General features: G+C 38.1%; 1 protein-coding gene across 15 annotated transcripts in view; it reads left to right on the top strand.

Annotated features, from left to right (window-relative positions):
• dock7 (dedicator of cytokinesis 7) overlaps positions 1-13,817 on the top strand; it is a 97,912-nt gene that overhangs the window by 56,161 nt on the left and 27,934 nt on the right. For 8 of the 15 annotated variants that reach the window (XM_062028234.1, XM_062028236.1, XM_062028243.1 and 5 more), the window contains 9 exons: positions 1,366-1,461; positions 1,597-1,737; positions 1,936-2,049; positions 2,715-2,882; positions 5,924-6,063; positions 6,293-6,462; positions 11,160-11,338; positions 11,479-11,661; positions 11,957-12,092. In XM_062028234.1, the coding sequence (XP_061884218.1) occupies positions 1,366-1,461; positions 1,597-1,737; positions 1,936-2,049; positions 2,715-2,882; positions 5,924-6,063; positions 6,293-6,462; positions 11,160-11,338; positions 11,479-11,661; positions 11,957-12,092 (1,327 nt within the window). Of the gene's footprint in view, positions 1-1,365; positions 1,462-1,596; positions 1,738-1,935; positions 2,050-2,714; positions 2,883-5,923; positions 6,064-6,292; positions 6,463-11,159; positions 11,339-11,478; positions 11,662-11,932; positions 12,093-13,817 lie in introns of all 15 variants that reach the window. The other 7 variants (XM_062028242.1, XM_062028240.1, XM_062028228.1 and 4 more) reach the window with 1 other exon arrangement.

Genomic DNA, 13,817 nt, shown 5'->3' with positions numbered 1-13,817 from the left:
TAATGATAAACCTCGGTAAAACTCCTGACGACTACTTTTACCGTTTAAAATGTTTATTATTGTAAAAACCGTGATTGATTACCTCACTTTGAAAAACTCACTGCACGGTGACATTGCTTATTTCCGGGAAAAGCAACTAGAGCACTAATCGCTATAAATATAAATGATAAATGGGTTATACTTGTATAGCGCTTTTCTACCTTCAAGGTACTTAAAGCGCTTTGACAGTATTTCCACATTCATCCATTCACACACACATTCACACACTGATGGCGGCAGCTGCCATGCAAGGCGCTAACCAGCAGCCATCAGAGGCAAAGGGTGAAGTGTCTTGCCCAAGGACACAACAGACGTGACTAGGAAGGTAGAAGGTGGGAATTGAACCCCAGTAACCAGCAACACTCCGATTGCTGGCACAGCCACTCTACCAACTTTGCCACGCCGTCCCTAGCTATCTTAGATGATAACACAAATACAAGACACATTAGCATCTGTTCCCATTTTGCCTTTATCATAAAAAAACCTCTTATAAGGCAGAAAAGTATTTGTTTCTTCTGCCAAGGAAAGTATATATATATATATATATATATATATATATATATATATATATATATATATATATATATATATATATATATATATATATATATATATATATATATATATATATATATATATATATATATATATATATCTATATCTATCCTCGGCACGGAACCCACAGTTAGCGCTTATAATAACAATATCACTAATACTTGGTTAATATTAAAATCACGAAACGTAAATTGAGTTTAGTTGGTGCTTTGTGAATGGTTATTTATCGGATTTTATGGGCAAAATAGCGGAGCTTGGCTTCGCTGTAAGCGGACTTTTATTTACGTTTACCGTATTTTTCGGACTATAAGTCGCAGTTTTTTTCATAGTTCATAGTTCCAGTGCGATTTATGTTTTTTTCCTTCTTTATTATGCATTTTCGGCAGGTGCGACTTATACTCCGGTGCGACTTATACTCCGAAAAATACGGTATTTAATATTTAGAATGCATTAATAAAAAAATCAATCCTTCCTTCTGTCTTTCATAATGATTGTGAACGATAGGCAAAATTCCAAAAAAGTGCAGTTCCACTTTAAGAGCACATTCAACAGTACCATGATAGTAATGATAACGGTGATAATTATGGCTGCAATAACTGTAATTACAACTTTTTATATCGTTACAGCCTTACTAGACACTTGAATGCATAACATGTAATGTTGGCTGCAAACGATTCATATGACATTCTTGTTTATCATGTACATTTTGGTGTTCTGTTTTATTCATCCATGTGATTACCTTTGTATTTGCTACCTTCCTGTCTTTTGCAGCTCTTTCATGAGGAGCTGGCCCTCCAGTGGGTGGTGAGCAGTGGAAGCGTCAGGGAGGGAGCTCTCCAGCAGGCCTGGTTTTTCTTTGAGCTTATGGTATGAAACATCCAATGTCTTTATTAAGTTAGAGGCCCGGTAAATGCATGTCCCTGCAAGTCATAGCAGACCCTGTATAAACTACATGACAACCCAGTATTCTGTGTGTTTATATCATGGTTCTTAAAACCACAGGTGAAGAGCATTATCCATCACCTTTACTTTGCTGATCGCCTGGAGTCGCCCAGAAAGAACCGATTCCCAGAACGCTTTATGGATGACATTACAGCACTGGTCAGCACCATTGCTGGTGACATTGTGTTGCGTTTCCAGAAGGTAACACATTGAGACAAACACATCCACTAAAACAGATTCAAGCCACATTGACTAAACCGTGCAGCTTGATTGGAGTAACTGATGGAATATTGATAATATTGCATCTCTTTTTGTATATTTTTACTACCTGTGTTCTGATTCAGTCTTGTTGTATTTTATAAAGCAGAACAAATAGTTACTTGTGCTTCTTGTTATCAGGATCTGGAACTGACTGAGAGACTGAACACAAGTCTGGCTTTCTTTCTCAATGACTTGCTGTCAGTCATGGATAGAGGCTTTGTCTTCACTCTTGTCAAGGCATACTGGAAGCAGGTAAGTACCCACTTAGGATTCTTAAACATAAAACATTGCGTTTTTTTCATAATAGAGTTGAACCTTAATTAATAAACTTAATTGCCTCTTTAACGGGGTTCGTAAATCGAAAAATGTGTATATTGAAGCAAATTTCTTCATTAGAAACAATGTAAACATTAATAGTAGGTTGTAAAAGCAAACAAAGTAGCAATTAGTACAGTAGCTAATGACAACACTGCTCTGCTGCACGCACACAATGAGTGCATGAAACGTTTGTACATACAACAAAGCATATTTCAAGTGGCCTGAAAGTACAGTGGGAAACACAGCAGTGGCTTCTCACTGCTCGTTAAGAGGATGGGTTGCAGAGACACATTCCACAGTACTTTTTACATCTAATGAATAACGTTCAATTCATTTAATATTATTTGGAGGTATTTGTTTCATGATAAAGAGAATAATTGTCTTTGCCATTGTCATGACAACGCATAATTTATATATTAGTCAAGTGAAAATGATTTTGACATTTTTGTGTTTGATAATACAATTTATGATAAAGTATTTAAAACTCTTGAGTTGAGCTATTACAAATTAGCAAAAGTAAAAACACATGCAAAACATAATTACTTGTGATTATACATTTTCTCTTTCTGTATTAAATTAGATAATGTTTCTTTAAACAGGTCTCCGCCAAGATTTTCACTCTGCAAAACCCAACCTTGGAGTCTCTGAGACTTGATTTCTTGAGAATAGTGTGCAGTCATGAACACTACGTCACTCTTAACCTTCCCTGCAGCTTGCTCACACCGCCTGCCTCACCGTCACCGTCTGTCTCCTCAGCAACTTCACAGGTCAGATCTTAAATTGTTGCTAAATTTGAATTTAAAAAAGACATTGCAGCTGTTACTGTCTTTAATAATTTAACTAAATTGATACCTAGCTACTTGTTTTTGTCATGTAATCCATATACTCCATTCAGTAACTAAAGCCATTACTAGTAATGATGAAAAAAATCAATGGATCGGAACTGTAAATTAGAAAAAAACACATTTCAAAATAGTCCCTAAGGTGATACTGTGGTTCCTTTTTCTTTGTATGTACCGTATTTTTCGGACTACAAGTCGCAGTTTTTTTCGTAGTTTGGCCGGGAGTGCGACTTATACTCAGGAGTAGGGCTGGGTGATATATCCATATACGCGATATATCGCGGGTTTGTCTCTGTGCGATATAGAAAATGACTATACCGTGATATTTGAGTATACGTTCTCACGCAGTTGCTTTTAGCTGCTGGCATTACACTACAGGCTCTCCTCGCTCTTTCCTGTGTCTCCTTCTCACAGACAGACAAGCGCACCTTCTTACATACATCACATACTGTCACGTCATACGTCACATACGTATACGCCCTCATGCAGCAAAGAGGTAGCAGCATGGGTAACGTTAGCTGTGATGCTAGCGCAGCCGTGCGAGTGGTAATACGAGAGAGAGAAGGTGTGAATCTGGTAACAAATGAAGGAATAATTAATTCCCCCAAAAAACAGCTGGGGGTCCATCGTCTGGCGGTGGTTTGGCTTCAAGTGGGAATATGTCGAACAGACAAATGTAATTTGTCAAGTGTGGGGCAAAAGCGTTGCTATAAAAAGTAGCATTACTGCTAATATGTAGCATCATTTGAAAAGTCACCTGCTAGAGAATGAAGACTTCTTACTCCGCATGTTAACATCTCCATTCGGTGCCACACGCCCACACCATCAAAATGCCGAGGCAAACATTTCCAGATCAACACCGTATGAAAAAAATAGTGATTTTTTTAGTCGTGATTTCCTTCTCTGCATGAAAGTTTTAAAGTAGCATATATTAGATTAGATAGTACTTTATTGATGCAGTATGAAGAAGAATGTTTTAATGTAGACACACAGAATCATCATACTGCTGTGATTATATGCATCAAGTAATAATTCAAGGCTAAGGCAAAATATTGAGATATATATTGTGTATCGCGATATGGCCTTAAAGGCCTACCGTAATTACATTTTCTTATTTAAACGGGGATAGCAGATCCATTCTATGTGTCATACTTGATCATTTCGCGATATTGCCATATTTTTGCTGAAAGGATTTAGTACAGAACATCGACGATAAAGTTCGCAACTTTTGGTCGCTGATAAAAAAAAGCTTTGCCTGTACCGGAAGTAGCGTGACGTCGCAGGTTGAAGGGCTCCTCACATTTCCCCATTGTTTACACCAGCAGCGAGAGCGATTCGGACCGAGAAAGCGACGATTATCCCATTAATTTGAGCGAGGATGAAAGAATTGTGGATGAGGAACGTGAGAGTGAAGGACTAGAGTGCAGTTCAGGGCGTATCTTTTTTCGCTCTGACCGTAACTTAGTGTGGAATCCAATGAGCCCTTGTACCTTTCTCCTTTTTCTATTGTGGATCACGGATTTGTATTTTAAAACCACCTCGGATACTATATCCTCTTGAAAATGAGAGTCGAGAACGCGAAATGGACATTCACAGTGACTTTTATCTCCACGACAATACATCGGTGAAGCACTTTAGCTACGGAGCTAACGTGATAGCATCGTGCTTAAATGCAGATACAAACAAAAGAAATAAGCCCCTGACTAGAAGGATAGACAGAAGATCAACAATACTACTATCAGGAGACACCGAACCAAACACTGGACCTGTAACCACAAGGTTAATGCTGTGCCGCCTGTCGAAGCCTAGCAATGCTGTTGCTATACGGCGCCATTGAAGCTAACTTAGCTCGTCAGAGCTATGCTAAAAACATTAGCTATCCACCTACGCCAGCCCTCATCTGCTCATCAACACCCGTGCTCACCTGCGTTCCAGCGATCGACGGCGCGACGAAGGACTTCACCCGATCATCGATGCGGTCGGCGGCTAGCGTCGGATAGCGCATCTGCCATCCAACTCAAAGTCCTCCTGGTTGTGTTGCTGCAGCCAGCCGCCAATACACCGATCCCACCTACAGCTTTCTTCTTTGCAGTCTCTATTGTTCATTAAACAAATTGCATAAGATTCACCAACACAAATGTCCAGAATACTGTGGAATTTTGCGATGAAAACAGAGCTGTTTGTATTGAGATACAATGTGTCCGAATACTTCCGCTTCAACCATTGACGTCACGCGCAAACGTCATCATACCTACAGGTTTTCAACCGGAAGTTTCCCGGGAAATTTAAAATTGCACTTTATAAGTTAACCCGGCCGTATTGGCATGTGTTGCAATGTTAAGATTTCATCATTGATATATAAACTCTCAGACTGCGTGGTCGGTAGTAGTGGGTTTCAGTAGGCCTTTAAAATATCGCGTTATTAAAAAAAAAGGCCATATCGCCCAGCCCTACTCAGGAGCGACTTATCTTTGAAATTATTAACACATTACCGTAAAATATCAAATAATATTATTTAGCTCATTCACGTAAGAGACTAAACATATAAGATTTCATGGGATTTAGCGATTAGGAGTGAGAGATTGTTTGGTAAACGTATAGCATGTTCTATATGTTATAGTTATTTGAATGACTCTTACCATAATATGTCACGGTAACATACCAGGCACGTTCTCAGTTGGTTATTTATGCGTCATATAACGTACACTTATTCAGCCTGTTGTTCACTATTCTTTATTTATTTTAAATTGCCTTTCAAATGTCTATTCTTGGTGTTGGGTTTTATCAAATAAATTTCCCCCCAAAATGCGACTTATACTCCAGTGCGACTTATATATGTTTTTTTCCTTCTTTATTATGCATTTTCGGCCGTTGCGACTTATACTCCGGAGTGACTTATACTCCGAAAAATACGGTATGTGTTTGACTCTTTTTTTTTTTCTTCTTCTTCTTCTTCTTTGTCACAGAGCTCTGGGTTTTCGACACATGTCCAGGACCAGAAAATAGCAAACATGTTTGAACTGTCTGTGCCCTTCAGAGAGCAGCACTTTATGGCTGGGCTGGTACTGTCAGAATTGTCCGTGATACTGGACCCAGACAATGAGGGGTTAGTATGTGCTATAACTTCCATTATAAGGATTGAGTGACCGAATAACAGTTAAAATATTATTAAGTACAGTTTGGGCAGTTGAACCTTGATGCCTATTTACTAACTTGTAAAATGTGTTTATTAGCTCTACCAAATTTCAGTTATACAAAAATTACACTTTCTAGTCGTGAGCTAACTATATCTCAGTAACATCTGTGTTTATCATATTGTTCTCCCTTTTGTCTAGGATGTTTGGCTTGCACAAGAAAGTTGTGAGTGTTGTTCATAACCTCCTGTCTAGCCATGACTCCGACCCCCGTTATGCGGATCCTGAGGTCAAAGCTCGGGTTGCAATGCTCTACCTTCCTTTGATTGGCATTGTCATGGAGACGCTGCCTCAGCTTCATGACTTTACAGGTACTAATTAAAGCCAATTGTTGTATTTATGATAGCCATACATTAGTGTCTATTTTACTAAAAAAAAATTTGTGTCCACAATTTCTCATCCTTCCCTCTGTCTCTTAAAGCAAGATACTCAGATTTATAGCATAAACGTTCCAATATTTACCTCTACCATTATATTGGGTGGTCCCTTAACACAGTGGTCCCCAACCACCGGTCTGGGGACCGGTACTGGTCCGTGACGCATTTGCTACCGGGCCGCACAGAAACTTTAATTGATTTATAAACTAAAATATTTTCTCCAACTTAACTTTCGTCTGTCCCACTAAACACACCAATAAGATTGTTCATAAATGTGTATTACAACTCCTGACAGGAAGTTGCCCTTTGTTACAGTACATTAATGCACATTAATGAACATATACAATTTTAATGTGTCAGGTTGTAGCCAAAGGCTAATTTCCATCTGCAGGGTCATTGTATATAGCAGGGGTTCTTAACTTGTTTGACCTCAGTACCTACACTACAAAGGGACTCTGGGCCCACTCCAATGTTAACACTGAATTAGTAATTTTACACTTGATTTTGATCATATTAAATAACATTAAATATCTGACATACTTGCAGTTCCCTACCTTGTAAAATTATATAAAAGCATGTGTTAATTACAAAGATTTAATTATTAATTAAGAAATAAACCTTAGGGTTAGGTCAGACTGATTAGACAAAATACATTTACATACAATATACATTATGTTCTGCTAAAATAAATAAACTAAATTAATAATGAACATGTTTTTTAACTTAACTGTCAATAAAATTAAAGTGCAAATGAAAATACCACTTCAGTCATAATTTTTGCGCTTAAGAAATTTCTCTCTGAATTTCACTCTGGTTGTTTTATATTGTCATTACTGCCACAAGTGGTAGAAAAGTGTATTACAACTAAGTACCGCTGTGGCCTATGCGGACCACAGCTGAAAATACACATATATTACATTCTATGGGGCGCTTAGGCCAGTGTTAGGCCAGGGCCCAACACTGGGCCCTGGCCCTATGGTTAAGAAACACTGGTATACAGTATATGCCATCAACGTGCCGGCGACCATCTTTTTGCAAAGAAACACGCCCAGGGCTCCCATTATTTCAGCGTTATAGTGAGTTGACTTTTCATGCTAATTTTTTTGCTGTTTTTAACTGCCACACGTGAAAAGTCGGTCCGTGAAAATAATGCATACATTAAACCAGTCCCTGGTGGAAAAAAGGTTGGGGACCCCTGCCTTAACAGAAAAACATTTGCCACCCTTAACAAAAGTTTTGGCTTAAGTACTTTACAAACAAAATAAAACACAAATTGCCTCAGTTTTGAATAATGTGTAACAATATTATCATTTCAATATGAACAAATGGCACAACATCATGGTAAATGCAATTAGGGCTGCAACGATTCATCGATTACATTGATTAATTCAGTTAGAAAAAAAAGCATTATTTTTAATCGGTTTTGTTGCTTAAATCAGTGGTTCTAAAACTTTTTTCACCACGTACCACCTTAGAAAACACTTGGCTCTTCAAGTGATAATGACCAACATTAAAATACAGTTGCACAGTAGGCCTAAATATTCAATATAAACAAGGCATAGGTTTTATTTAACGAGTGTTTAATATTTTTGGCCACTGTAATATTACGCACAGTTTGAACAGTAACACTGTTTGCATATTTAACTAAGGGATTTATTGGCATACTAAGTGGAGCCCGTACCACAATTTGAGAATCACTGGCTATGTGATTCCGTTAATGAGTAAAATATGAGGACATTGTTTCTGCAAGAATGCTCCAGCGCACATGAGAGTGGTGCACCTAGTGGTAATGTAGTTCGTGCTGCCGGCAGTGATGTGGCCTGTGTGTGTGTCTATGTGGGAACAGCGCAGTGCCAATAAAGAGAGATTGCTAAAGAAAAAAGACGACGAGGTGGAAATAGCAAAGGTCCCAGAGAAATCGAGAGAGAAGTTTTGCGATTATTTAAAAGATAGATGTCGTGGTGAAATGTTTGCCCTGTCAAAGAGCTAATATTTCAATGCAGCTCTACGATGATGCAGCACATTACCAGAAAGCATATTGCTTTTTTAAAGAGCAGCAAATAAGAAGTAACAAGGTAAAAGTCTATATTGCCAGCTAACGCCACCTTATATACTTGACTTTTATTAAAAAATATTTTATTCAAACACATGCGAGGACATTTTAGCATCAAGTATGTGTGTGTGTGTGTGTGTGTGTGTGTGCGTGTGCGTGTGCGTGTGCGTGTGCGTGTTATGCTACCGAGTTGTTCGCCTGAACATCAAACATTGAACACAGTATGTGTTAAATTCTTTAATACATTGTCACTCTATTTATCATACCTTATCAGAGAGCTTTTTGTTTAGTTTGTTTCTTTGTTATCCATTACCTGGTTTGAGGCAACACATTTTTTTAGTTGTTTTTTTTTAACTTTTTCTTTTTTTTAATATAAGTAATAAATAGTGATTCTCTCATGGTAAAAGTAAATGTCATGCTCATTCATAAGAAAGAATAAATAACTATTTCCCCTGAAAGACACATTAAGGCTACAATGTGTGTTTTATTAGATTACATGAATAATCAAACAAATGAATTGGTAGATTAATCGATTATTAAAAAAATCTATGGCTGCAGCCATAAATGCACTAATCATGTATTAAAGTTATTAATTTATCAGGTAAAATTGTATCATTTATGTGTCATAAGTCCCTTAAAGGTTTTATTGAAGTTGAAACCAGAAACTATCTGACTATCAATTTTTTTTTAACAGAGGCTATCAAACAATTGGCTTTGAAACCATTCTGAATATTTAGAAAAAGTAAAGCATTCCGGGAAATTAAGTCTTTTCCCACCATTTTCCTTAATTTTAAAGTTATATTACATCAAATCAACTTATTAGTTTAATAGAAGATGCTTTTATTCTTAAGTGTCATATACAAATATTTACTGTAATTAAAATAAAACGTGTCCATGAGGTTCATAAAATATTGCTTTGAAATATGTCAAATGTTAATTTATGTAATACTGTAAAGCATGATTAAAGTTAAAGTGATTGTCACACACACACTAGGTGTGATGAGATTATCCTCTGCATTTGACCCATCACCCTCACCCCCTGGGAGGTGAGGGGAACAGTGAGCAGCAGCGGTGGCCGCGCACGGGAATCATTTTTGGTGATTTAACTAACCCCCAATTCCAACCCTTGATGCTGAATGCCAAGCAGGGAGGTAATGGGTCCTATTTTTATAGTCTTTGGTATGACTCAGCCGGGGTTTGAACTCACGACCTACCGATCTCAGGGCGGACACTCTAACCACTAGGCCACTGAGCAGGTGAATGTGAGATTCTGGAAGATGCCAAAATTATCAATTGAAATTTTAATTGTACTTCCTTTTTGCAACCTCAATTTTATAATTCATGGAATTTAATTGGAATTTAGGGAACATTCTCCATTCAATTAAAAATTTTGCACAAGCCTGGTATGCACACTCTTATCTATTGCTTAGATTTAACTGGCGTCACATCCAGCTCACATCCCATCCATTAAATATGCGTGGTTGTCCAGCGCGCTCTGTTCTTAATGGCGCCATATAGCCTTTCTCGAAGAAAACATTTCCTATGCTTGTGTTGTTCTCGGCTGTACAAATCGTTCAAATCGCAAAAAGGATAAACGTTTCTTCAGAGTTCCTCGAGAGGTAATCAAAAACGGCAGAAGAGTGCAAGATTTTACAAAACGACGATGAGAAAAGCAGCTCATACTCCAGTCCAAGGGAGCAGAGTCGAAGAATGCATGAGTTTGCAGTTATCACTATAAGGTTTGTTTGATATACATTTAATGATTATTATTTCCCATTTAAGTGTTATCTTGGTTTTGTTTGTATTTCTTTAACACATGTTTGCTACGAGTATTTTGAAAAGCACCAACTCGGCGAGTCTAAATAAAAGAAAGAAATTGTGAGCAAAACTTAAGAGTTAAGCTTTTACCAAAGACAACAATCATAAATGAAGCTTTCAGCACATACACAATGTTGACATTTATATTTTGATAATGACGAGGAAAAACACGCTACTCATAAACGGGCCGTGCAACAGCAACAAACATGACTGTAGATGCGAAGTTAAATCATGAAATGCAACCTTACCCGAGCAAAAACGATGCATATTTATATTGATACCAATTTCCTTGACCCAGTTACACACAAAGAAGTTGTAGACCTCCCTGCTTTCCTAAGTTTCCATCTGTTTTGTGGTGTATAATGGTATCAGGAACACAGTAGTTTGATATGTCTGAGTGCGACTGACGTATAATCCTTGATATCACTCGACAAATCTTTTTTTGATAAAGTATGGGGATCTATTCCATTGCATAGTCTGATCTTTTGCTCGTATCTGCTTTTTGCGGGAAGATTTAAGCCTCTTTTGTACTCAAATAATTTGTACGCTGCTTGCTGTAAAACAGCCACCTTGGCTTGGTTGACCACCACTGGTTTTCACTTCCGAGAAGAAGTCACGTGACAGGATACAAGCAATAGGCAGACAGCTCCCCTTTGAAAATATGTCATTGATAAAAACACACAAACACTGTTATGTTTTATGTCAATATGTGTCTATTGTTCTACATAACTTGTTAAACCTTTTCCTCTCCTTTTACTAGAGTCCCTCAATCAATGGGGTCGATCAGGTGGTACCCAGGGAGCAGCTGTGAGCAGCAATGGGGAAGATGCGGAGGGAGAGGCAAACAGCATGATTAATCAAACCGTTGCCATGGCAATAGCAGGCACTGCCACTACCTCTCCGATGTCCCGACCGAGCAGCTTCTTGTTGAATTCGCAGGTAAGAGATAGTTTTTTTTGTTTTCTCTTGCAATGCTTTTTCTTTCACTCATCTAAGTTGAATTTATTATTATTATTAATTACAATCATCAACTGTGTGAAGACCTATTTGTTGTCTTTTGAAATTTTCACGGCCTCTAGGCGAATCGACAGCATGGAAGCTTCTCGGCCGAGTCAAGTCGCAGTCTACTTATCTGTCTACTGTGGGTGCTAAAAAATGCTGACGAGCTGGTGTTGCAGAAGTGGTTCACAGATCTTTCAGTGTCGCAGCTGAACCGCCTATTAGAGCTCCTCTACCTCTGTGTCTCTTGCTTTGAGTACAAGGTAGGATACATGACATCACTTTCTCTGCAACTAATTTACTTTGGCTACTGTTTTTTAGTTTTTTTTCAACAAAACAGCCTGCTTTCTTCCTTTTATAGAAGCATGTATTTTCATTCGTCAATTTCTCATGATTCATTCTGCTTTGCTATTGTCTTTTATGTCAATGCATGTTTTTAAACAATTAATCTGCTTTGCTTCCTGAGTGCTGTGCTGCAAATGACTTTCCTGGGTTTTTCTCTTTTGCCACTCACTCTTTACTTCTGGATACAAGGCCCATGTTGTGTTCACCATGCAGGGGAAAAAGGCATTTGAGCGAATGAACAGTCTGACCTTTAAGAAGTCTAAAGACATGAAAGCCAAGTTAGAGGAGGCCATACTGGGTAGCATCGGTGCCAGACAGGAGATGGTGCGACGCAGCCGTGGACAGCTAGGTGAGTTCACCAAGCACACGCGCTTAAGGAAAAAAAACACAAAAGTAATTTTTCCTCCAAGCAATATGTGTGGTGTATTTTGCAAAAAAAAAAAAATTTTTGCATGGCTGTAGATGACACCTAGAGGTAGAAATCGTACCTGATTACAGGTTTACTGTTAAGAATTGTGGTGTAAATCTGGCTAACAATTAGGGCTGTCCCGTATTTCACTTATATCGATATTGGAGCCCTAAGTAAATTGCACAGTACGGATCATACATATTTATACATACACTTGTGATTTAGGGCTATATAAATAAACATTGATTGATATATTATTTTGTAGTGTGGAATGTTAGAAAAAGGCTTGATTAAGTGAAATACTCAGAACAATGGTCCTTATGGAAAAACCTTGACCTATTTAATAATAACTGTCTGGAACGGACGTATGCCGTCTTTACATTTGAAGTAGAATGGTAATTGTTTTTTAGTAACACCAGTGACCACTAGGGATGCCATCAATTAAAGATTTACATAGCTGAATCTGATTCAAGATTTTGCGCATAGTCGACAATCAGTCAAATCTATAGCTTTGAAAAGTCTGTAGATGACTGACAGAAGGCTTCAATCTTATAAAAGTAATATTCTTTCATTGAAGTGAACAAAACACAGATCTTATGTGTGACATTTTCTACTTCAGAGACTTAATCACTTTAACAATTGAACACTATAGAGATTGGATAGTTTACTGAGGTCTTTGGTTTTGTCCCACCCAGCACAGAGAATAAATCAAACTTGACTAAATGGAGGGAGTAAAAGTCATAAAGTTTCCATATGTAAACCTGCGGGAGAATGGTCACCTTTATCGGGGGATAGCTACAACTTTAAGTCCAATTTTCGGCAAGTCCCATCATTGCCGATGGCAGGATTCTGCCGGTCCGAGTCGCGTGGTGGCATTGCAAGCTCCGTGTGTAACAGCAGCACGCAAACCATGTAGAATCATTCTCCCAATCCTATTAGTACCATGTTCATGTGCGCAGACAAATGGAGGAGGCCAAAATGTAGCCAGCTTTTTTTAGACCCGTCACACTAGGAAAGAGTGACCACTCTGAAGAAGTATAGTGACAGCCGAAACTGTAAGCAGGTAAGAGTTATCTCTTACTCTCGATAAAATAAATGTTTCTGTACACAGCAATCTCTTACAAATATGTAAATAAGATGTGATGACCGCCATCAATCTGTCCTCCCAAACATACTTGCTGTACACAGAGTCCCAAGCAGGTATTCAGTGAACAAAGGAAGGACAGTTAATGTTCGAGAATTCGAATGCAAAGTTGATTTTCAAAGCAGACTCCTCTGAATTGAATCCTCGATGATTCGAAGGCGGCCGTGGTGGCCACAAAAATTCATTACGTTCAGCTCATGACGCAGTAAGTTGAATGACGCGGACATGTTTGTGTCCGGGTACTTTCTAATACGCTTCTACCTTGGAGTAATATGCTATTATAATTATTTGATACTTGTTGATATTGGCACGTGGTGTTTTAGAAGGCAATATCATTTAATTAAGGATACTTATTACATAGGTCTAGATCGTATGCTATTGTGTGCTTAGCTTTTGTGTAGCTGTTAGCTCCTAATAGCCTATAGCCTACCATGTTTAGCTTTTGTAAATTACTTCTCTAAAATACAAGAAAATACCAACCTTGTGTGGTTAATAACTAATTCTGATTACTGGAGGACATT

This window comes from Entelurus aequoreus, linkage group LG19, assembly GCF_033978785.1.
Source record: "Entelurus aequoreus isolate RoL-2023_Sb linkage group LG19, RoL_Eaeq_v1.1, whole genome shotgun sequence".
Taxonomy (NCBI): Eukaryota; Metazoa; Chordata; class Actinopteri; order Syngnathiformes; family Syngnathidae; genus Entelurus; species Entelurus aequoreus.
The sequence above is the reverse complement of the archived record's forward strand: the minus strand, read 5'-3'. Positions and strand labels throughout refer to the sequence as shown.